Source organism: Mesocricetus auratus, unplaced genomic scaffold (genome assembly GCF_017639785.1).
Source record: "Mesocricetus auratus isolate SY011 unplaced genomic scaffold, BCM_Maur_2.0 Super-Scaffold_100011, whole genome shotgun sequence".
NCBI classification, from domain to species: domain Eukaryota; kingdom Metazoa; phylum Chordata; class Mammalia; order Rodentia; family Cricetidae; genus Mesocricetus; species Mesocricetus auratus.
The window spans coordinates 33546260-33571933 of record NW_024429195.1 but is presented as its reverse complement, the minus strand read 5'-3'; the positions used below and the strand labels follow the sequence as shown (position 1 = coordinate 33571933).

The window sequence follows — 25674 nt, the reverse complement described above, 5'->3', positions numbered from 1 at the left end:
AAGGTAACCTTCAGCTATGACACAAGGATTTAAGGACACTCAACAACAACAAAGTATTTGCTAAAAATACAGCAAAGCCATAAATACAGTAATAAGGGCTGGGGTATAGCTCCGTAGTTGAGCGTTTATCTAGTGTATGTAAGGCCCTGGGTTCCATACCCAGAGGGATCTTCAAAATAGGATAGTAAATATCTAGCTTTCTCTTTTTCTTCTATACCTAGTGCCTAAATTGTCTTAAAACATTTGATCTCACATTTAAAAGAAGAAAAACCAAGGTAGGCTTGATGGTGCAAGGCTTTGATATCAGCTCTCCAGAGATAGAGGCAGGAGGATCTCTGAGTTCAAGGGTAGTCTGGTTTACATAGTGAGGTCCAGGACAGTCAGGATAAACAGTGAGACCCTGCTTCAAAATAAATGAATACAGGAAAGGAAAGGAAAGGAAAGGAAAGGAAAGGAAAGGAAAGGAAAGGAAAGGAAAGGAAAGGGAGAAAAAAAACCAAATATTTTTTCGTACTCTTACACACAGGTACTATGGTACTGAACACAGATCACTCCTCTTTGGGCATCAAGTGTGGTCCTTGCTAGTAAGTGATGGTCAGTTCTGCACACACCCACTGGGTTCCTTACAGTTCATTGCAATCTTGAGAGGATCTGTGTGGGATTAGGGCTCAGTTCCACAGGATTAGGGCTCAGTTTCACAAGTCTGATCCCATTTCAGACACCAATAGCGAACTCCAGGTTGTGGACCAGGCTTCTGATAGACTGGATATAAACTGGCTGTTCCCAATTGTTTGCTAGGATCAGTTTTGTGTTACCATTCAAAACTCAGGCTAACACGTGTGCTTCCTCATTTATCAGAAGGGACATTATAGGTGCACACACAGCTTTGTGTTTCATCCCAGCATAGCGAAAAACCAGGAGAAGTGGGATTTATAGTCTTGACACTCCAGAAGTAGAGTCAGGAGGATACAGAGTTCCAAGTTCTTTTTGGCTACGTACAAGTTTAAAGTCAGCCTGGGATATATGAAACCCTGTTTTAAATCAATAAATATATAGAAAAATAAATAAAAAGAATGGCTATCACAAGAAATACAGATAAATAGCCAGCTGGGAGTGGTGCACGGGGCTAGGCCTCTCTTGGGAGCTGGGGAGTATGGGAAAACAGGAGTGTTGGGCCTAAGGAAGGCTCGGATTCGAGGCCCAGTGTAAGCTCCTGAGCCTAGCTAGAGTTTGGCGACCTGTCTCTGACCTGTAACCTCCATGTGGGGGTGACTCAGCCAGACCTGATGCAAGATTGCCCCCTGCCTAGCTACCTGCCTGCTTGGTGGAATACTATTAGTCCTTAACTCCTCACATCACCTAACCCCATCCTATGTTTCCCATTCCCTACCTCAGCCCTATATAAGTTCCTGCCTGTTGGAATAAATTGAGATCCTGCTTCAACAGACTCCCGACTCAGTGTGTATTTTTTCTCCCCAGTAACTAATGGGGGGAGGGTCTGAGTCATCAACACTCACCATCCTGCAGCTCAGCCCTCAGCCCTGGGAAGAGACTGGCTGGACCAGGCCTCCCCCCACCCCCACGCGCTGGGAGGACCCGGACAGGAGGTCAGGGCTCATTGCTTATGATGTCCTAGATACCCTCGGGTGCTCAGCTCCTCAGAAGCCCTCTGAACCATCAGGTTTTCTTGGAGGCACCATAATCTTCCACAGGATTGGTTTCTTCCTTGGACATTGGTGACCAACTCAAGGCTGAGGACTAGGCTGAAAATCCAGCCCTCTGAACAGGAGTCTGTGCCATGACATATCATAGCAGGGGTAGTTTACAATGAACAAAAACTTGTTCCTCACAGTTCAGTTCCCAAAGTCCAGACTTCCAAGAGGGTTCAGGTAGGGTGTCCTTGTTGCATTATTCTGTCCAGGAAGGGCGAAGAGAGGCAAAGAGGGCTGAATTTGTCCTGTGAAAAGGAACTTGATGTAGTCATTAGATGAACCTTCTCCCTTGATAACGTCAAGAATTCAGTCCCCATTGCACTGAGGACCAGCTTCTGGGTGGACGCTTGGAAACCACAGCATAACTCTTGGTCTTTTCGTCAGCCAGCCCCAAATCTCTGTCATGTCATTGGCATATGTTAAGTTTCAGAACTAGAATGGCTGGCAAAAACCACGTGTAGAAAACTTGGTCACCGGCCTGTGCAGGTACTGGGTGGGGCCTGTAAGAAGTGGGGTCTCATGGAAGGAAGGACTTTGGGGAGTGCCTTTGAGAGAATACTGGGACTCTGCCCCCGGTGTCTCCTTCCCAGGTGACCAGACCTCCTCTTCACAATCACCACTGTGATATTTTTGCCTTGCCACAGACCCAAAGGCAGAGGAGCTCTCCGTGTGGGGCGTAAGACCTGTTATTTAAACCCAATAAGTCTCTCCTCCTTTAAATTGATTATCTGAGGTATTTCATCATCAAGAGGGCCTGGGAAGGCGGCTCAGGGATTAAATGCTTGCCAAGCAACTGCGAGTTTGGATCCCCAGATGCCACAAAAATTCCAGGTGGGCATAAAGGCCTGTCTCTAAAACCAGCTTCAGAAGGCGGAGATGGGAGATCACCAGAGTAAGGTGGCTAGCGAGACTAGTCACAGCTGGAAGCTCTGGGTGTGGCGGAGAGACCCTGCCTCAACGACTAAGGTAGAAGAATAATGAAAACTGGCTACAGACACCAACCTCAGGCTGCCCTTTGCATGCATACCCGTCACGCTTCACTTACGTTCCCACACGCACACACACGCGGACACACACACGCACATGCACACACACACTAGGGCTCATGGACGGAGCTCAGTGGTAGAGTTTGCCCAGCATTTACAGGCCCCGTGCTCAATCCTCAGCATGCTAAAAACTAGATTTAAGAAAATTAAAGGCAAATCAAATGCCAGGTAGAAAGGCAGACAGATGAAGGCAAGCGAAGCAGGAGATACTGTCTAGGGGAGTGTCTGAAGAGGCACATCCTGGGCATGGACAGAAGGACGAGGGCTCCGACTCTGAGCCCTGCAGTCAGAAGTCAGGCCTGTGAGCCAAGAGTCGAGAAGGCAGGTGGTGGCTGAATCCCAGGCCTGGAAATGGTCAGTGAGGTAGGGCCATGCTCAACAGGCTGGGCAAAGGAAGGAGCTGAAGAAAGAAGTCAGAGGTGGACCTGCAGGGACCCGAAGTGTGGTGCTGGCGGCCCTCTGGGTTGTGACACCACTGCCCGTCCCTGGCCAGTGCAGGCTTCTCCTGACTCCACTTAGTTGGGAGAGTCTGCTCGGGTGTGCTGCAGCTGCAGGACCTACACCAAATCTGTGTGCCTCTCCCTCCAGGGCACATACCTAGCTGACATTCCTTGGCCTCTCTTGCTTAGCAGAAGCCAAAACCTAGGTGAAGCCAGTTAGTCCCAGGCCGGGACTGTAAAGCCTTCTTTGGGTGTGGGATCCAGCCTTTCCACTTCCTGGAAAGCACAAGCCGAGAGCCACCGTCCTAGACTATAAGGATAGGAAGAAGCAGGCCTCCATCCCTTACAGGTCTGTGTGTCAGCCTGAGAGCACTCTCACTCACCCTAGGTCACTCCCAGAGTGCCTACAGGTTTTCCAGGGCTACAAGAGGGTTGTCATAGAGAGAAATGTCGCAAGGCACTATCTTATGTGTCTTACCTATTCTGCCCTTCATGGGCACACAGAGACTGTTTCCATGGTAACACTGTTTGTCTTTATTTATTAAATTTTAATTATTGTATGGGGTGGTGCATAAGTACCACGATACAAATATGCAGACCAGAGAAGAACAGGAGGGAGTTCGTTCTCTTCGTCTACCCTGTAGATCCGGGATCTACTCGAAGCAGGAGTGGCAGGAAACTTTTATTCATTTGTCTGGCTGACCTGTTGTTTGCCATTTGTTTGGAACCTTTGGAAGATTACTTGCCGTGTAGACGGGGCTGGAGATGGCAGTGGGCTCCATACTCCTGGCTCTGTGGCACAGTTCAGTGCTTGGTCCTGTACCTGTGTGCATTTCTGCTCCATATAAGGAAACAAAGAAAACAGGGAAGTGGGAAGGGACATCAGAAGTGACTTGTGTCAAGTAACAGTTACCACAGGGGGCATTTTGCAGTATCTCTCCATGCTTAAAAGGAGGCAACTGGCCCTTTAAAGTCCCGAAGCCCAAGAACCATGCAAGGGTGGAGAACTTAAATTGTAAATACAGCCATGGGGTGAGCTAGCATGGGATGTTAGTTCCAACGATGCAAGGTGGGTTTTAAAGGAATTCAGGGGTGACAAAATTAAAAGAAAATCCACAAATAGAATTAAGGTAATTCCATTCCTCCCCCTGCTGCTCAACCTGACAGTTTACCCCACCTGTCATGTGTCAGCGGAGGTGTGGGCTGTGGGATATTGGACATGTTTTGTAATGCCAGAACTCTAGGAGACTGAGGCAGGGCGATCTCAAGCCCAGAGCCCCTGAAAAGAAAGAAGGGGTGGATAGAGAAAGAACAACACAGGCAAACAATGATCAGGGAGGCAGGGGGTGTGGGTGGGTAGGGGTGGGTAGATGGGGGTGGGTAGGGGTGGGGTTCTGGGTTGGATGGTCTAGGCTATATTAGACGGCACCCGTGTGAGAACCCATGCGGCCTGGAATGAAACCCTATTGTCCACTTTGCTCATAGAAACAAGGATGCTGAACCAAGGTGCAAGCCACCATTTCCAACCCCACGACCAGCCTTGGAGTAGGTGAGTACTTTTCTGGGCTCTGTGAACACTGGCCTGGAAGAACTGCACCCCTCCCTACCATCCTCCTGTAGCAAGGTGTTCAGTGTGTGGATGGTAGAGACAAAGGCACCGCGTTTGAGAATACCTGTTGGAGGAGGAGACGAATTTCTTCTGGGTCAACATCTCTTCTCTGAGCAGAAATGAAGTATGTAGGCCAAGGTCAAAGAGCGGGAGGTCTTGTGTGCCTCCAGATGTCATCTCAAGACGTCACTGAAGGGTGGAGACAGAGAGATGGCTCACTGTCTAACAGCACTGGCCGCTCTTCTAGAGGAACTGGGTTCAATCCTAGCACCCATATGGCAGCTCACCCTTGTCTGTAACTCCAGTTCCAGAGATCTGGCACTGTCTCCTGCCCTCCACAAGGCTCTGCACACACAAAGACTCCCAGGCAATGCCCATGCACAAAAGAAAGTGAGAATTAAAAAAATAAAGATGCATTTTTCAGAAGAAGGCCCAAGGATGGGAGTATCTGAAAGGAGGAGAACTTATATGCAAATCCCTGAGCCAGCATCCCCAGATGTTCTACCTGCATCAGGTCCCAGTCCAAGTCCCTGAGCCAGCATTCCCCAGATGTTCTACCTGCATCAGGTCCCAGCATTTCTGAGAACCGTATCTAGTGCTGATGTAAGAAACATCTGCCATTGAGAATTTTCAAGTGCATTGATCTGGTTGATGCAGCAACAGCAATCTGCATTCTGAAATAGCTCTGTTCCAAGACTCATAGTATAAGCAAAACAAAAACTAATGGCTCTTAAGGTCACAGCACAAGGCAAAAGAAAACACTAACAAGGAATGAAAATCAGGCTACAGTTTTTCAGACATCCCCTTTGCCTTGATGTCCACAAGTTCACCTGGGACACCAGGGCCTTGACTGAGGTATACATTTCCCTCAGTACTGGGGAATGCCACAGAAACCCACAGTGACTCACTTTCCTGGCAGAGGCAGGTCTAGCCGAGGTCAGCATTTCATGTGTGGGTGAAGGCCTTTCCTCTGTGTGGTTTTTTTCCCCAAGCATTATCAAAGTATCCAAGCCATCTGGGTGGTCTGCAGAAACTGCTGCTTCCTCAGCCTCAGCCCAGCTGGAGCAGTGGAAAGTTCCCTGCCTCCCTCTGTTCATGGTGGAAGCTTGAGACAGTGGGATCTCTTTCCAAGCCCAGGAAAGACATTTGTCCTCCACTCGTCTGTTTATTCATGGATAGGTATTTCTGGTCTGTCTCTGTGCCAAGCATCATTCTAGGTTCTGGGACTGCAGGAGAAAAGAAGATCGATGGGGCCCGTGAGGTAAAGGTGCTTGAAGCCAAGCCGGGTGACCTGAGTTTGATCTCCGGAATCCCACGGGAGAAAGGGAAAAGCCAGCTCTCACAATTGTCCTCTAACCACCCACCCACACACACCCACACACACACACACACCCCTAAATAAGTAAGATGGAATAAGAACACTAGTAAAGAAGATGGCATAGCCGCTATTCTGTGGTGAAGGTGACAGTTAAGACAATACATAATTAGAGACATTATGAAGAAAAGATGTGTTGACCATACAACGATAGAAACTAGTAGAGGGCTGGAGAAATGGCTCAGAGGTTAAGAGCTCTGGCTGCTCTTCCAGAGGTCCTGAGTTCAATTCCCAGCAACCACACGGTGGCTCACAACCATCTGTCAAGAAAAATGGAGAGAACTCTAAGGAATATGGGCAGGTAGGTTTCTCTGGGGATGCGACTCTCCTGAAGGCTAGAAGTTATGCTCCTAAGGAAGGGTAAAGAGGGAACGGTGGCAAGCACGGTGATGGTGTTAAGGTACTTCGGGGTAAATGACTGGCTAGAGGGGATACAGTTTGGTGTTTGGATGGTTTGTGTCCATCCTGATTAGGCCTGAAGTTGTCAGGGGTGGTAGGCCTTGGGAAAGAGCAGTGTGAGTTAGGTACCAAATCTTCGTCAAAAGATATGAAACAGGCAAGAGGCCTTTAGGAAGGGACAGAACCACGTGGTAGGAGACTTAAGGATGCTTCCGCACACAGGTGGGGTTACAAACAGTGTGCTGGGGGAGCATGTGAACCCTAGGAAACATCCTGAAGATAAACAGCCTCTCCCAGAAGGCAGTAGCAAGAAAAGGACACCCTCAGAACACACTCAGAGACCAGGAAAGGGCAATGGCTAAGTTGGGGAAGTAGCCCCCATGTGCCCCAAAGAGGGGCCTATTGGCTATAGGAGAAAGGCTAGGAGAGTAGAAAGGAGGGGGGAAGGGGGAGGAGAGGAGGGGGAGTTAAGCTTCAGAAGGCATGGGCAGGAAAGAGAGGCCTCAGGCAGGCTGGGCCACTGGGGGTACATCTCAGATGGACAGATGGACAACCCAGATAATCTGCAGGTGGGCATGACTTCTCTAAGCTATGTAATAGAACCCAGCACTCACCCCCACTGGGCACCCCGGTTTCTCTAGCCAAGGGAGTCAGGTCAGCTGAGGCAGCCAGCAAGGACTGTTTCCTTGGATGTGCTCATGCCTGGTGTGGGACATGAAAACCTGGGGCTGTCCAAGACGTCCTTTGTGGGAATAGACACAGGAGGCTCACACTACTTCCAGATCCAGTGTGGGACAAGACTTGCAGGACTGAGGCGATTTAGCTCTGGAGGAAGGACTGCTGTCTGAACAGACCCACAGGGATGGGCATCAAGGAGTAAAAAGGATAAGACTGTGGTCCAGTTGTCCAGGTGTGTGTGGCGCTCTTGAAGAGAAAGATGTAAGCTTGGAGAAAATTTGAGGCGCCCTTTTCAGAGTTAATGGATGTAACTGGAGTCATATTGATGTGAGTCAGTTACAACTTTGTGCTTCTCCATGTGTACAAGGAGGACAACAGTACATATTAACGCTTGAGATACTAGGCCTAGTACTCACTCCAAGGCTCAATATTCTGGGGCCAATGATACTTGTCAGGGTCTTTGAGACTAAATGAGAAGAGTGCAGAATGTTTGAGAAGCCTTTGGCACTGCAAATGCACCTGGGCTAGCCTGCTCCCGGAAGGCAAGCAGTGTCTGGCCTGGTTAGAACTTGGATGGGAGGAAGGATTACATGGAATGGAATGGAATGCAAGCTGCAGTGTCTGTAATGATGCGGGCAAAACAATTCTACTGGAATCAGACTTCCTGGTGGGGTATAGAAAATTCCTTCTGAAGGCATTTCAAATGGCATCTTGATCTGAAATATTCATTTTTAATATATCTCGGTATCCTGGTCATTATTGTGGCTCACAATATTCGTAGCTTCCCCTGCCCCAGTAGGCTGCAAAACACCTTCCAGTACCTGGAGAGCTAGCCAGCAGAAAGGGAACTTCCCGGTCAGTCCCAACTTGATTTCCTCATGTCCTGTGACCAAAGCGTGAGGTGTCTTCAGCAATGGGATCTTGCCTTTACCGTCGAGTTTGGTGGACAGCCAATACCAGGGGCAGTAGTGTGTATTGTTTGGGGGTCTCCAGGACACCTTTAACTAATTCAAGGAGGAGTATAGCCACACCTTTTCATTTGGCAACCATGACTTCTGGGAGGAGCAGAAGGGTAGGGCTTGTATGAACTCTTTTGTATGAACAGGTCCTTAGTGTTAGTTCTGGCCCCGCCAATCTTCTGCCTACCTGTCATCATTCTTATATGAACCCTAGTGTCCAATCTTCAGATCTGTCTTTAAACTTTGAGTAGTTGTAGAATGCAGAATACTAGAAAGGAACCACTGAGGGAGAGGGACAGGAAAGATCACGGAGGGGTAATAAAACACAGGTGACTTGAAGGAAACAGAGGACAATGGGGAAGGAGGTTTAGCCGTATTAAAATTCTCCTTATTACACTGAATTACATCAGGCCATTTTCTCTGTGCCTGGCTCACCCTGGCTTTGAACAGTTCTATAGATTGTTTACAGATGTTTAACACGTGCCAGGCCTGGGTCAGCTGTAATCATCTGTAGTAACATTTCTATTTGGGTGGTCCTAACGTATGTCCTTTGGGAAAGTCGGGTATCTGCAGCAGCTCTGAAAGTCAAATACAAGTCAAACAACAGCAGGCCTGGCTGATAAAATACAAGTGCTGGCCTTGCTTTTGTTTTTGAAACAGGGTTTGGAGGTGTAGCTTTGTCGGCCAGGCTGGCTCTGGACTCATAGAGATCCGCCTGCCTCTGCCTCCCGAGTGCCTGGGTCAATCAAAGGCGTGCGCCACCACCGCCACCCTCTATTTTAAAAGAGAAAACCTTCAATACTTCTGAGAATCCTCGCAAGTGGAAGCAGCTCGTATTCCCACTCATTCTTTTCACAAAGTGCAGCTCATAAAGTGGTGTCAACAACACAACAAACCTGAACATTTGTTATGGAAACCCTGTGCAGGAGAAGGTGGGAAGCTGTTTAAAGCACTCTATGGTACATTTTACAATCAGTTATTTTGGGCAATGAGGTAAATAACCACTTTGAATTGAGGAGTGACAGGATTGTCAACAGGGTTAGGAAGAAAATACCATTTCTTGGCAGCTGGATTAAACTGTTTACTTCCACACTTACAAACTATTGGGGGTGGGGTGTCGCGGCATGGCAGCCCGAGGTCCATCCCCGAAACATACAGTGCAAGCGGAGAACCATCTCCCGGAAGTTGTCCTCTGGCCGCATACACACTGTGACGTGCTCACACTCACACATGCGCAGGTACAATAATGTACAATAATGGCAACGCTTCTGAAATCATGTGTGGTTTTTTGAAGGCTTTTTGTTTTGTTTTGCTGTGTATGAGTGTTTTGCTTGCATACACATACATTCACTCTCTGAGTGCCTGGATAGAAGTGAGAAGAAGGAATCGGACCTCTTGGAATTGTAAATGGTTGTGAGCCACCATGTGGGTGCTGGAAACTGAACCCAGATCCTTGACTGTGAGAGCAGCCAGTGCTCTTAATACTGTGTCCTCTCTCCAGCTCAAAATGTATTGTGTTTTGTCTGGTTGGGTTTTTTCCTGCTAGGCCCAGGGATTAAAACTAGGGTTTCATGCAATCTATAGCCCCAGCTAAAATCATGTTTATAAGAGACAATCTGAGTGTCTGAATTCATGGGTTAAATCTGTAAAGGACACCACTTTAATGTCATGCAACATTTGATACAGAAACTTCACAGTACAGTTCCTTGGATTGTTTTAAACTGAATTACTGTGTATAACAATAATCAAAGTCAGCTCTAGTTTTATATTCATTTCTTTGTTTGAGACAGGATCTCATGTAACCCAGGCTGGGATTAGAGGTGAGTCGCCATGGCTGCCTCAGACCTCCCTGGTTTTATTGTCAGCTAGAAGTATTCTTCATAGGAGAAACATGGCATAGTTAAACCCTGATATATATTTCCTCATTGCCTGACACAGAAGAGGTTCTAGTTCACAGTCAATTATGATAATATAGAATTACAATATCTAGATTAAAGAGGGCAAAGAATCCTATTAAAGCCAAACTCCCAAATAACGCAGATTTCACTCTGATGAGCAATTTGACTAGCATGTTGACTTTCAGTAAGATCGAGACACAGATAAACACTAATAAATCCTGAACTTCTTGGCCACTGGCCTGCAGGGTTATGAAACTTTTCGCAGGGTAAACTCTGACCATCATCAGGCAAAAGACTGACCCCTAGTGGTGGTGAAGCTATATAGCATCACCGTTCTGCCAACCAGGCCCAGTGCTGTCCGCCCCCATTTTCTATCTCCCACAGGCCCCAAACCATACTGCTAGGGAAAGAGCATTTTAATCCGGGAAATATCTCCTACATAAACACATGTGTATGCTTTAAAAAAAAGGCTTTAAGCCAACTTTTTTTTTTTTTTGCAACACAGTTGTTCATAATATCAAACAAACAAAAAACCCTTAAGATCGCACTTTTCATATCCCGTAGAACGAGTATGGTGCCTCCAATCAGACTTGCAGGACCGCGGTGGAGTGCCAGGTCGGAGGGAACTGCCAGATAAGGATTTCCACACCCCTCCTCCCCCACACACCAGAACCCCAGGAAGCCTGAGGCTGCAGAGAAAAACAAGTCACTCAGCACCGCGAGGAACCAGCTAGAGCCTTGGGATCCGAGAGACCTCACCTTCCAACTCGGCGGCGGCGGCGCCAGCAATTCTCTCCGTAAATTTATGCTGCTCTCCACCTTGGCTGGGAGCCTTCTTCTTTGCAGGGGCAGCAGTTAATGGGAACTCAAAATCCAGTGTGCTAAGAGTAAACCACAGGTGTGCTCAGCCACAAAAACTTGACATCGGTATCAATACCCAAGTCTACCTACCCCAAGGATCAGTAAACGCCTTAGGAGTTACTAACTCACAGCTGTGGTCACCTGCCTGTAAGACTTGTATAAGATCAGGCCAGTCAAAATTCCAAAACCGATGCGCGGGCATGGGGGTGGGTGAGCCCCCACCCCTAGCTGAGGAGCTAGTGGGGCGGCTGGTGGTTGCTGAGGGAAGCGGGGAGGTCGTTTTTCTTTAGGAGTGTGGCTACTGGTAGGGTGCTGGGTTCTCCTGTGGATCGCTCTACAGCCATAAGCAGATGGAAAGCACTAAGATGCGGTAGGAAGGAGGAGGGTTAGTAGGAAGGGTGCCTGCTGCGGGGAGGGGCAATGGAGAGTGCGGGGCGGATGATCGAAATATTGTACATGGGCATGGAATTCTCTAATAATACTTTTAAATCTCCCAACCGATGCATAAGTTATATTTCAAGCTTAAAATAAGTTTAGAAAAACATCAAGGCTGACATATTGACTCGGATTTCAGTGCTGAGTGTTTCTCAGCACTTGCCTAGTATGAAGCTGTGAGTCAAGCCGTAACAATATAAACAAAAATCAAAACTATTCACAAATATGTATCCTTGTGTACATCGAAACATCTGCTTTAAGTAAAACTCCAGTGACATGAAAACATTTTGCTTAAGGTTTCTTCAGGCTAGGCTACAGCTCAGAGTTAAGAGTGCTTGCGTAGCATGATCGAGACAACACACACACACACACACACACACACACACACACACACACACACACACACAGAGCCACACCCCCCCCCACAGCTCAGAGTTAAGAGTGTGTTTGATCACACAAACAACACCATGCACGCACCCCTACCTATGAGTTCATTAAAATGTAAAGTTGGGGATATTAGGTTAGGGAGCTGGGAAGATAGCCATAAAGTGTTTGCCTCACAAACGTTGAGTACCTGAGTCTGATGCCCTGAGCCAGATCCCCTGAATGTGGTATCAGTGAGGAGGCCTAGGCAATCTATGGAGCCTTGGGTAGTGTTTATCCCTGGCACACAAATGGACTTTGGGTGCCCATCCCACAATGAGGGATGCTCTCTCAGCCTGGACTCTGAAATGACAGACTCTGGTGATCCTCCATGGAGAGTCTCACATTCCCTAGGGGTCTGAGTGGGGATTAGGAGGGGCACTGGGGGGAGCCTGGTGGGAAGGGGCGGGGGAAGTGGGGAGGGAGAGGGTGCTGGGATTGACATGTGAAGCAAGCTTGTTTCTAATTTAAATAAAAAATAAAAACAAAAAACAAAACAAAAAATTCAAAGGGTTGGGAAAACCACATGGATATAGTGAAGAAAATGTAATTTTGTTGCAAAAGCTATATGAAACTCAAGATAATAAAGAGTTCATTTATAATTTTAAAAAATGCAAAAGAGGGGGCTGGAGCAATGACTCAGTGGTTAAGAGCAGTAGCTGCTCTTCTAGATGACCTGGGTTCAATTCCCAGCACCCACATGGCTGTTTGTAACTCCTCTTCCAGGAGATCCAACAGCCTCACACCAATGTACAAAAAAATAAAGTTAAATGAAAGATTTAAAAAAAAATGCAACTGGTGGTATGTGTTTGTAATCTCAACACAGGGAGATGGACACAGGAGGATCCATGGGGCTCACTGGTCAACTAGACTAGGCCAGTGAGAAACTTTAGCTTAAAAACAACAAATACCAGCACTCGGGAGGCAGAGGCAGGTGGATATCTATGAGTTCGAGGCCAGCCTGGTCTACAGAGCGAGTTCCACAACAGCCTCCAAAACAATACAGAGAAACCCTGTCTCGAAAAACAAAACAAAAAACACCAAAAACCCCCAAACAAACAAAGCCCCCCAAAACAACAAACAACCAGATCTGAGGATCACTTGAGGCTGCCTATGTTGACACCTTTGTACCCATAAGCACACTCCAAATTTCAAAGTTAAATTTCTGTAATATACATTTTATTCCTAGACAATAAAGTCACAAAACTACTCATGAGCAGAAAATTCCTATAAGATTTTCAAATTTTTATTTATCAGAGGGGACAATGATGCCCAGTATTTGTATGGAGGCCAAAGGACAACTTTCAGGAAGATTCCTACTTCCACCACTTGGATCCCAGGGATCCAATTTCGGTCATCAGGCTTGTTGACAAGGGCCCGAACTACTGAACCATCTGACCCCAGTGTTTTTTCAAAACCAGGTCTTCTATCTATCACAGGTTGATTCAGAACTCTCACAGTCAAGAAGGATCCTCTTGCCTCCAACTTCTAAATGCTGGGATTACAGGTGTTAGCCACCATGCCCAGCTTGTGTTAAATTTTAAATCTAGCCATGTGGTTCTAATTCTAGAAACCCGGCACTTTCCTTTTTTATTTTAAACTATATTATAGAAAACACTGCAAATAAAAATACATTACATGCTGAGATTAACCAGACCCAGACCCGTAACTCCAATGAACTTCTATATTTAGAACAGCCATCTGGAACACGAATAGTGGTGCTTTAAGTTGGATTTTGTTCACTATCGAGTATATTTTTATGCACTTACCCACCACCAAAAACGACAAATCCATGACAGGAGTAAGAACTAGAAAAGCAAAATTTATATCCACGCAGAACTAGTTTTCACTACCTGCAGTCCTTCATCCCCTTATGCTTAGTCTCTCTTGTTCTCTTCATACAAGCCATACTCTACCCAAACATGCACTTGCTTGCAAAAATACATGTTGTATTGGCTAGATCCCACCTCTGAATGAGATGTTTTTTTTTTCCTGAGGTTGTAACTGCACTAAATTATACAGTCTATGCATTCTCCTACAAATGTTGTGACTGCATTTTTTTTTTTAGAGCAGAACAGAATTCACCACTACTCCCAAATTTTCATTATTCATTCATCTGTTGATGGACAAACAGGTTGACTTCAATTCCTTGGTACAGTGAATAAGGGAGCAATGAACACGGGGATGCAAGTATCTGTAGGATAGGGTCTGGTGTTCTCTGGATATGTATCCAGGAGTGAAATAGCGGGGTCGTATGGTAATTCTATTTTTAATTACTTGAGGAATCTCAACACTGGTTTCCACAGTGGCTACTTCTCACCCCACCCACAGTGAATAAGGGTTCCTTCCTCTCAACCTCCTCTCCAACATTGGTTGTCACTGATAACAGCCATTCTGACTTGGGTCAGGTGGTATCTCAAAGTAATTTAATTTGCATTTCTCTGACAGGGATGTTGAACACTTCTTAAAACAGTTACTGGCTATTTGTTTCTTCCTTCAAAGACTATTCAGTCAGTTCTTTTGCCCATTTGTTGATTGGCCCAAAAACATGGAGTCCAAGTATTCCAAATATGTTGCTAAATAGAACTCTCCTCTCTTGTGTTTTTGTTTGTTTGTTTTCTGAGACAGGGTTTCTCTGTGTAACCTTGCCTGTCCTGGACTCACTTTGTAGACCAGGCTGGCCTCAAACTCAGAGATCTGCCTGCCTCTGGCTCCCACTGGGATTAAAGGCAGCACTACCACCGCCTGGCTTTCATAAGCTCCTTTTTTACATAGAAGTTTCTACTGACTATCTACTGTGAGTGTAAATGAGCTAACAAATTCTCCAGTTTAGTGGATGCATCTGACACTTTTTAAGTTTCCTATACCCTAGAAAACACCATACCCATTATCTCTTAGATATATAAATTCAGTTTCTCCAATACTAGAAATAGCAACTGGAATAAATAAGCTAGTGTCAGCAGAGCCTGAATTGCCATGTGAAGGTGTCACTGTCACATTTCACATCCCCAAATCTCTCCATTATGAGTGAAAGGAAAAAGATTCAATCAGAAGCACCTGGCAGCTTGCCCTCCCTCCCATCCCATAGATGAAAGCCAACTGCCATTTCTTAGCACAGAATGCAAAACCAATGACTGTGGGGCAGAGCACCCATGACCCGAGTTTCTTCTTTCTGTGAATATCCAAAACACAGGAAAGCTCTGTGGAGCCTCGTCTAAGTCTAAAAAGTGTCTACCACAGAGCAGTAAGACATAAAGCCAAACCTCAGGAGCTTCATTGCGTTGTATGACAGCAACTATGGCTCCTTGGTCTTGCTCACTGGACTAGAGGTGAACACTGCCAGTCTGCTTCCTATCTGCGTCAAGGGCAGAGGTTCAGCTTTATTAGCCTTACTTAGCAAAGTGCTGCAGTAGATCTGTGGCTCCGCCTACTGGGACTCCATGGTCTCACATCTCTGATTCCATTCTTTCTAGAGCAAGTCTAGGAAAGATCCCAGCTCCCCAACATGCCACACTGCTCGGTGTCCAGAAACAAGCTGACAAAGTCTCAAGGGCTAAGAACCTGGTTTACCTTTCAGGGGAAAGCTAGCTGTCCCGGTGACTCAACGTCTCATGCAAAATTCCCCTAAAACTCCAAGGTGCTAGTTGGACTGCCTGGAAATCTCACTAGGACTGACTGAGTGTTAGTGACGCTGACTGACAATGTGATGCAGGGAACAGCCTGGTGCCGCCTCACTAGGACTGCCTCAAACTCTATTCTAAATGAGGGCTGTAATCAGGATGGACACAATCAAAGGGGTTTCCATAGTTTTTCGCTTTCTGCCGATAAAGGCACTGAAGATGTAATTCCCATGGGAGAACAGAGAGTTATGGTAAGGACTGTACTCATACATAGGACAACAGCTGTTACCCAGAGAGAGGAAGTTCCAGCCTATTGGAACACAATAGGTCAGCATGAACATGAAGCCTAATACAGGAACGGCCTGCTCTGAAAGTCTGCATAAGCTTCAGTTCTGTGTTTAGTTGACTTCTTGTTTCTCACATGAAAAGACCTACTGAGGAACAGGGTTAAAATGTACTAGGATCTTCTAATCATCACCGCCAGAATGTTGTCTGAATTATAGAAATTCTGGAACAAATGCTGACAGTCTAGTTCTGGAACTTTTTTTTTTTTAATGTGGCACTTGTTAAAAATGGTCTACTCCTCATAGGTATTAAACATTTTATTTAAAGATTTTAATGTAAAAAATTATACAAATACAGATTACATTATGGTGAACAAGGAAGTATTCTACATGACAAAAATCAAAACAAATTTCTAAACTAAATGTACCGGCACTGAGGACACATGGAACTAGACATCCAGCCCAGCTGCATGTGATAAAACAATTTGACCACAGCTTATGCAAAATAAATGATTTCCAAGACACCAAATGTCAGTCACTCCACCCATCCACACTATTATTCCCCTGAAAAGTTGTTTGTTTTCTTTTTCTTTTTGGCTTTTCAAGACAGGGTTTCTCTGTGTGACACCTCTGGCTGTCCCAGAACTCCCTCTGTAGACCAGGCTGTCCTCAAACTCACAGAGATCCATCTGCCTCTGCCACCTGAGTGCTGGGATTAAAGGAGTGCACCACCACTGCCCAGCCCCAGATGAGTATTTTGAGAGAATTTTTACATAACATACAAAGAATTGGCATGGCACTTAAGGACTGAAAACTAGAACTCAATTAAAAACGTTTACAATAATTCTGAATAAAAGACACACAGTAAATCTTGTTTAAAAAGATTTAAAAACAAAGACCACCATTAATAATGGCTAAAACCTCCTCATAGAAAACTGCTCATCCTTTGAACAGTATTGGCAGAAAACAGGTTTTATTGGGGGTGCAGGTATCGAAGATATGTTATTTGAATTCATTCATTTAAATTTGTTGGCAAATGTGCATGATAATTCACTAAGAACCCCTTCTTAAACTGTTTCATTACAAAAAGCAGACTCACCCTCCAATAAGAAATATGGTCTCACACACAAAAAGAATAACTTAAAGAAATGTTTCTCAAAATGAAATACAAAGTTCCCAAAGAGCCCTAAGGTAGCCCAATGACGTGCATTTTTTTTTTTTAACAAACTCAGTGATGATTCTATATTCCAAAATGCCCCGAGGTAAACAGCACCACTTAAAAGGTCATAAACATCCTGACACTTCAGAATTCTCTACAAGTGTATGATGCGAACGCTGCCTTTTGATTTTAAAAAAAGTTCTAATTATTTGAGGAAACATATTCCTCAAACATGAAAACGTATATAAACAATTGCTTTCTGATGCTCATTTACTGCATTTGTTTGGCTGCACCACTGCGCATTTATTTATTGCAGGGGAGGGTGCGCATGTGCCATGGTGTCCTATTGTGGGAGCTGGTTCTTCCCTTCCTCCATGTGGGTCTCAGCATCAAGCCCAGGGCACCAGGCTTGGCAGCAAGGGCCTTTACCTGCTGAGCCATCTGACTGGTCCCTTATTTGGCTTTAATCAATGGAGGTTTTTATTGCTCCCAGCCTAAAGTTATTTGAAGAAAAGAAAATATATGACACAAACTTGGGAAAACTTACACTTCTAATGAAATGTAGCATCCCCCAAAAGACAATTTTTAAATGTCTACATGTTTTAAATCATTATAAGCTCAACACTAGATAGCATCCCTAAAATTACATTTTACTGATTTGACAACTATAGTTTATTTAGATGTTTATTTAAAGTTCTTTATATAAAAATATTTAAAATAAACAGCAAAATGATGCTAAAACGGTACTTCTTTAAATAAAATGTTGCTAAATACTAATACTAATAAGAATATTGCGGAAACTGAAGAACTCTGCCCTGAAATGCATCCTCTTATGTATTTCATTTGTTACCTAAGACGTGAACACTCAGTAGGAGCTAGAACTGAGATGTGAACACATGTGTTATATAGTTACTCAAGTGCGTTTGCTATTCTTGAATTTCACTGAAGACTGCATTAAACAGGTCTCAAAAATACAAAAAATGCACTTTGGGGGAAGGAATCAAAAGTAGTTATTCTACTTAGAAGATAAATTATTTTTCCATATACTAAATAATAAAATATATATATGTACATTCTGCTTCCCCTCCATGAATGGAATGCTTTAAGTTCAGTAAGGAGTGAGTGCCTCCTCACTATTTAAACCAAATCTCAAGAATCAACTGTAGGGTTCATTCCCAGTAAGAAATAGAACATGACCATTGTTCTTTCTGCCGCTACTTTAAACTTCTACTTTTCCCTTTATATGAACTGAGAAACTGTCCATTCATGTGGGTCTTTGAACTACATGTATTAGCATGCTGGTTTTCACTGAAAAGGTAAGCTCAGATGCTAACCCCTTATTCTAAAAAAATAAAAAAAAATAAAATAAAAACAAATCATTGTGCCAGTTTTTCAAACACAGCTACTTATTTAGACTCCAATTCTTAATAAAAGGAGTCAACTATATCAATTTGATAACTGAAAATTTATAGGATACTTGAACTCTGAAACTAGTAATACAAGATATATTGTGAATTACCTTCCACTACATGATTAAGCCTTCAACTGACTTAACACAAAATGACAACAACTGTGGGAGACAGATGATGTAATCCCACTGCGTGTCACAAGGCAACAGAGGCTCAGTCTGAGAAGCTGTGGCATTTCCTTTAAACAAAAGACACCTTCCTTACTTGTTACTAGGCCTCTGGAGAGCAGGCATAACTGAAGTTTGACATGATTGTCAGGAAGCTAGTTTTAATTTCTTTATCTTAGCTCTACTTAGCTATATGACTCCTATCATCTATAACAGGATGCCGACGGTTTCTGTAGGTGACGACATCAAATGTTAACTTGACCAGGCTGACAGGTTATTCATGCACTAAATGGCAGTAAGCAAAGCACAGCTGAAAGTGAGGATCAGACACATTCTTCTGCAGACATCAAAAGAGGGTTGATATACTCAAAACCTTCAAATTCAGACTGGTCAATCTTCCTCACGATGTCACTGTAGAAAGAAAAATCAATTTGTTTTCATTATAATCAAGATTCTTTCAGCCTTTAAACAGTGAAATACACCTAAAAAGAAAAAACAGAGCTAAATGATATAATTGTGGAGGGAAAACAAGTTCTTAGATTAATCACAAAGTGAGTTCTAGAATAACTGGGGGGAGGGGATGGGGACACAGGATGGGACCGCATCAGGAAAACTAATAACTCCACAAACTCCACAAGCAACCTGAGGGCTCAGAATCACACTGAGGATTTTTAAAAACACAGAAATTACACAATTCCAGTTATTTTAACTTTACCCTGAACAGCATTCTTGATTAAGTAAACAGCCAGATCCGAATTAACATCAGGCCAGCAATCACATTAACAACCAGGCAGATGGCGAAGAGAAAGAGGGAGGAAGTTATCCCAAGGAAAGAAAGGACAACAGAGACTAGTACACCAAGAGACTTGGAGCAAGGGGGGGGGGGGGCTGGCGCTGTGTCACTCTGGACACCTAGCTTAATACACGGCAAGCGGAAAGCTATCAAACATTCCAGTTCCTAAAGTGACGTGGCATACTGCCAAGCACAAAGCAGAGCTCCATCCTTGAAGGAGCAGCGCACTTGGGAAGCCCGAAGAGAAAGCAGTATCTGCTAAATTTCCCGTGTGTGTTTGTGTGTGCATGCTCCCATGTACATGTGGCCGACAGCAGGTCACCCACCCTACTTTGTGAGCAGAGCCTCTCACTGGACCTGGAGCTCAGTGACTGGGGGATGGGTCACGAGCTCTGGTTCCCCAGCCTCTCTGCATCCTGAGTACTAGGATTATAGACATGTGCCATCACACCTGCTCTTTATACGGGTGCTGGAGATTTGAGCTCAGGCCCACCTGCTTGCATGGCAAGCACTTTACCAACTGAGCCATCTTCCAAACCCCACTGTCTGCAGTATAAGCGAAGCCCTGTTCTAACCACACCTAGAAACAGAGGGCGACATCAAGCTGGAGAAATCGAGGCAGTAAGTGTTCATTATACAAGCACGTGAATTGGAAAGACTGGTAGGTCTGGAGAAATGAAGAAACCATCAGGGCTGGACTAGGGATAGAAGGGTGCTAAGTGGGAGGTGCTATTGGAAGGACGGTGGTGCTACATTTAAGATGGTAATGATGTTTAATTACACAAAGGGATTTCATCTCCACTAATCAAAGATCTAGTGGCATTTCAGGTGTTTTTGAAAAAAGTGAGATTTCAATGGTAAAATGGTAGAGGAAATTAAGAGACATAAGCCAGGAGAGATAGAGCAGGACACCCACTATCAGGGAATAGTAAATGACAGACTGCTCAGAACACCTTTTGTGTTTTAGTGATATGGCTAAAGTAACACAGGAACAAGATGGGGTGAGGGTGTGGACAGCTGTTACCTGGGAGGTTTCTGATTGGGGCTGAAGAACTGCAACAGTCCTTCATGAAGTGCACGCAATAGGATGCACAGTAAAGGGATGCAGGCATCAACTAGCAGGCTGGTACTGTACTCTTGGTATAATGTGAATGAGACTGGATCTAGGTTTAGGACAACAGGATAAGAAAAGAAAGCTCAGATCTAAACGCTGAAGGAAAAACACACAAAGCCGCCTCAGCAGTGGGTATTGGAGAACCCTATGGTGAAAGACATCAAAAAGCCTGGACTGAATATGGTGGACAGGAATAGGTGCTGGTGCAACAGGCAGACATAAACCAAGAGACAGAAGAGAAAAGCGACAAAGGTCCAGTTCTCCGAGGTGCTTATCTGACAAGCTCATACAGATGTTAAACAGATGGAAATGCCCAGGAGCACCACTGAGGGGCAGCAAGATGCTCAGAAACCACCCTCATTTATTCTTCATAGGAGCCCTGTGAGGTAGACACGAGGAGGAACAGGATCACTGCAGAAGGCTTCACAGCTGGTGACAATGACATGGATTTAAGGGTCTCTCTTCTGCTGAACTCCCCTGTTCTTTCTAACAGTTCTGTCAGGAACGACTGGTATAGCTCTCCCCTAGTAGACAGTGAGCTTTGTGTGAAACCAAGCTATTTTGATCATCCATGAATGTCTAGCACTCAGCATAATGCCTTTTGCTCCATAACCATTTGCCTACTTGGTAGTCACTTAAATACCTAGCACCCACCATACAGGACCCGCTGACATCTCCAAGGTATAGATGAATATAGCAACAGAAGGTTGCCATGCATAGAACCACAGAGCATCCTGGTCTTGGGGATGGGGAAGAAGATGACTGCCAATTGTTTATACAGACAAACTAAACTAGGATGGCACTGTTCTGAATGCTATCCCTTTCACAGACATCAGGGAAGGTGAGGACTAAAGAAACAATGCTTTGAAACTTACAAATTAAGAAGTCAACCTGACCTGCCAAAGTTTAAGAAGCAAGTTAATCTACAAATGCCTGTGGTAAGAAAACGAAAGGCAGTCGGTCTCTGCTGACTACCCTGACAAGAGTCTGGCAGACACTGCCTATTCCTCTTTTACTAAGAATATCACTAACCATTTCTTTAAATGTCTGAAGATGAAAGGAATGAAGTGACAAAAAATGTGCCTTAAAGAAGTGCTAAGCTTTTGTGCAAAAGCAAAACTACGTGTGTCTTTAGGTGGGAGGCGAGTGCTGGGAAAGTTAAGGTGGTAAAGCAATGAGATAACTAGCAGCGGAGAGGGCAGGACACAGGCCAGGGCTGGAAGATGGCAGGGGTGGCTTTCCAGGAGGGAGGTCTTTCCCAGCAGGAGAGGGAGGCCCAGGCCTGAGACACAGCTGCCTGAGGTCACCTATACCACAGGTTCAATTCTTGCAGTTAGAGTCAAGGAAAGAGGGTCCCTTGGGAGAAGGCTCTAAGGAAGAGTTGCAAAGAATGCCAGACTGAGATACAATCGAAGTGAACACCTAGGGCAAAGGCCCCTTAGATTAGAGGATGAATCTTCAGAGAGAGAATATCAAAATAATCTCAACTTGCTCTAAATTATATATTTATTATTAAGTATACAGTGTTCTGCCTGCACACCAGAAGAGGGCACCAGACAGAAGAGGGCACCAGATCTCGTTACAGATGGTTATAAGCCACCATGTGGTTACGGGGAATTGAACTCAGGACCTCTGGAAGAGCAGCCAGTGCTCTTAACCTCTGAGCCATCTCTCCAGCCCTCTAAATTATATTTTTAAAAGATGCGACACAAACAACTATTCTGATCCCTGCTGGCCAGAGACTTGATGTCACTTTTAAAAGGAACACCCAGGGCTGGAGAGATGGCTCAGCCGTTAAAGGCTAGGCTCACAACCAAAAATATAAAAGGAACACCCAGAAACTCATGGAGGTGCTCATATTAGAATGGGGCAGTGCAGCCTACTGTTAAATGAAGGCCTTGGCCAGTCGGCCCTGGGTGCAAATCCTGACACCTGTGCACCTCTGCTTAACCTCTCTGAGCCTTGGCTTCTCATCTGTAAAGTGAAGATGAGAATACCCACTCTGAAAGACTGTTGTGAGAACTGGGATAATACACACAAAGCAAGTAGATATAACCACTGTTAAGAGTTTTAAGCAGCATGATCCAAATACTCAGCAATGGAAAGGTTACATATACATTATATAATAGTTTCATAAACAATTAAATAGCCTTATTTCAAAAGAAGTTTAAAAACATCTTAGCGTGTGGAATTATTTTAAAAACATCCTAGCGTGTGGAATTACTTACTCATCATCTGGAGTGAGCTGGACTGGTTCGTTAGTAAATTGGGAATCAAAGTTATCCAAACCAAACTCTCCGGAAATGTTTGGTTTAAAGGGCGGCACCACCTGCTTTTGCTCCATCTGAAAGGACACACAGATGAAAGCTCAGGTCTGCACTCAGTAACGCTGTGCCTCTGCATTTACTCTGCTCTCCAAGTCTCAGCAGGCATGCTACTACACACTCTCAGCAGCCATGGCCACGTCTTGTTAATCTGAACGTTGGCATCAGCCTCAATAATATGACAGACTGCTCCAGCACATTGATATTCTGTTTTCCTTTTTAAAGCTGTTCTTTGCTTGTTTGTTTTTTGGTTTTTCAAAACAGGGTTTCTCTGTGTAGCCCTGACTGTCCTGGAACTCGCTCTGTAGACCAGGCTGACCCCTGCCTCTGCAGTGCTGGGATTAAAGGCATGCGCCACCACGCTCGGCTCTCTAAGGCTTTTTATAAGTACTATGCAGAGCTGGGACTGACATGTGAAGCAAGCTTGTTTCTAATTTAAATTTTAAAAAAATCCTGTAAGTACTATGCAGTAGTTTTAAGTTATTTAAACTATAATACCTTAGCTTTTCAATAACATAACATAATAAAAGTTGGCCCTTGGTTACAATAAAACCCAAGCAAGGAAAATAAAATTTACATACCATGTCCCAGTCCACATTTCTGAAGAATGGGTGTCCTTGGATGTCAGCAAATCCAGTTTGAGGGTGACAACCCAATCGTTCCTTTGGGTCCTATGGCAGAAGCAGTGTTAATAGCTAGATGAGTGAGATTCCTATATGATGCCTTCATTTACGTCTAGCTATTCTTAGAAAGCCCATCACCAGACCCAAGTGAGTCATCCAGAGCTCACATCAGGAAAGGTCTCCTCCTGGCTCATCAATCATGGAATAAGCGGAGAATCCCATACTAGACATGTGCATGCCTCTAATCCCAGCACTGGAGAGGTGGAGGCAAGACTATGAGGAGTAAAAACAGGCCACCCTCGTTATACAGAATGCAAGGTCAGCCTGGGATACATGAGATCCTGCTTTTAAAAGGGTAGTGCACTATCACCCCTCTTTGCTAAAGAAACAAGGTGAGAAAAATAAGGGCAGCATTTAGCTATTTCTTTCTCAGAGGCCAGAGTTCAGTCATTATTAAGAAGCTTCTGAACATTACCCCTGTTTAGCTCGGTGTCATAGCCCTATACTTGACTACAGCAACAAACCCTAAGACAATGATATAGCAATTATCTGATCACTGGACTGAGTTGGAGGCTGGACCTCATAAAGCCATGGCTTTTATTCATACTACGAAGTAGAATGCTTCCTCTCTCATAAAAGGCATTTTATTTTATACATTAGCATCCGTCAGCTTCATTTCTCACTGTATGAAACACAAGCTTTCCAGTTTAGATCTTTCCTCACATAAAATAGCCATCCAGAGGCCAGAGAGACGGCTCAGTGGTTCAGAGCACACTTAGCTGCTCTTCCAGAGGATTTGGGTTAGATTCCTAACACCCACACAGCAGCTCACAACCAGCTCTAACTTCAGTCCCAGGAGATGGGATGCCCTCTGCTGGCTTCCTTGTGCACCAGTCACGCATGTGGTACACAGATATACATGCAGGCAAAACACACAGACACATACAATAAAAAAACAGCCATCTAAAACTAAGTGTCAATTTCCAATTTTATTAAAATTCATCCTTATCTGCTCAAGGAGGTAAACATAACCCATTTTCTACCTTAATTTATTTGAAATTCAATTTATGAAACACAAGTTCACAATCTTAGATCCTAAATTCCACTGTTGTACCAACTACCACAAGCAATTGAGTGATGTTTACATTTTCAAGATGCCATTTCATTTCCTCTGAATTTTATCTAAATACTGGGTTAATATGAAATGGATAGAGAATACTACTGATCACATGCTCAAAAAAACACATGGTGGTAAATGGTTTTACAGATAAAGATACATAAAAACAGAACTGAAAATGCAGTTATAGATAATCCTAAAGACTCTATTTTTCTCACACTGATTTATGCATCATTTATATTAAAAGCATCCAACCCAATATCTTTCTGGGGGTAAATTATACTGGTCATGTGGCAAGGATAATCGGGTCAGGATTTGACTAGGTCTCATTGATTATGAAATAAAATTTCATCCTAACTGAAAAGTTACATAATCACCAGGCCTGAGCCTCCACTTAGGAGGCCAACTTACACAGGTAAAGAAATCACATAAGATTTTACAAACAATCGTACCTTGTTGAGAAAACTCTTCAGCACACTTGCTGCTTTTACAGACAGAGAACGTGGTATGCGAATTTGCTTTTCCAAAATAACTAAAAAGATAAGAATGACAGTATTAATTCTCAGCGTTTTATGTGGCTTGAAGTATTTTCTCTACATTCCAAGATATTTCAGGCATTCCAGAAGAAAACACAGTATGTACATAACTGAAACACTTCATGCATTTTCCTAATCCCTTGGCCTCACTTCTCAGAGCTGGCCTCTTACCTGAACATTGCATTTACTATTTACAAACATGCTTTATTTTTTTTTACTACCTTACTGTGCCTCAGTTTCTTCCTATGTAAATAGAAATTAAAAACAATACCTGCTTCACAGGGTTCTTATGAGGTATAAAAGGTAATAATATAAAGTGCTTTCCTATGCAACACGGAATTGTACCAGGAAATGTGAAATTATTCTGCAAAGCTACTATCAACTTCCACCCCCCACAGTAGCCCTGAAAAGCTTCCATTGCTCCACACCTTCATGAGCACTAGCCAGTTATCATCCATCTAAAGTCAAATGCATAGGCATAAAACTGTAGCTCATTAACACTTAGTGAGTATTCTTCCAATTACCAGGGCATTTCATATTCTTCATGATACTCTGGTTCCCTATTACATTAGATACTTCCTTGAATTCTGTGAAGGTTTTTAACTACTAAATGCAAAATTTTGTGGCTACTTTCACACTCTGTGGTAGAGGTCCTGGTGCCTGGCCTCCTGCTTCTGTTCTGTTCAACTTCTA

At 44.3% G+C, this 25674-nt stretch overlaps 1 protein-coding gene and 1 long non-coding RNA gene across 2 annotated transcripts in view; both read right to left on the bottom strand.

Moving 5' to 3' along the window:
* Positions 1-3708: 3708 nt before the first annotated feature.
* LOC110340824 lies at positions 3709-11402 on the bottom strand. The gene is made up of 4 exons (XR_002382658.2): positions 10876-11402; positions 4872-4996; positions 4376-4477; positions 3709-4033 (listed from the first exon to the last, which is right to left on the bottom strand). It is a non-coding gene; the product is annotated as an uncharacterized LOC110340824 (long non-coding RNA).
* A 4640-nt stretch (positions 11403-16042) lies between these two features.
* The window catches only part of Prkci (protein kinase C iota), a 57002-nt gene continuing 47370 nt past the window's right edge, over positions 16043-25674 (bottom strand). Inside the window, exons 15-18 of the mRNA XM_005069750.4 lie at positions 24898-24977; positions 23287-23376; positions 22610-22725; positions 16043-18885 (exon numbers count right to left, since the gene is read on the bottom strand). Of these exons, the coding sequence (XP_005069807.1) occupies positions 18798-18885; positions 22610-22725; positions 23287-23376; positions 24898-24977 (374 nt within the window). The 3' untranslated portion in view covers positions 16043-18797. The remainder of the gene's footprint in view (positions 18886-22609; positions 22726-23286; positions 23377-24897; positions 24978-25674) is intronic.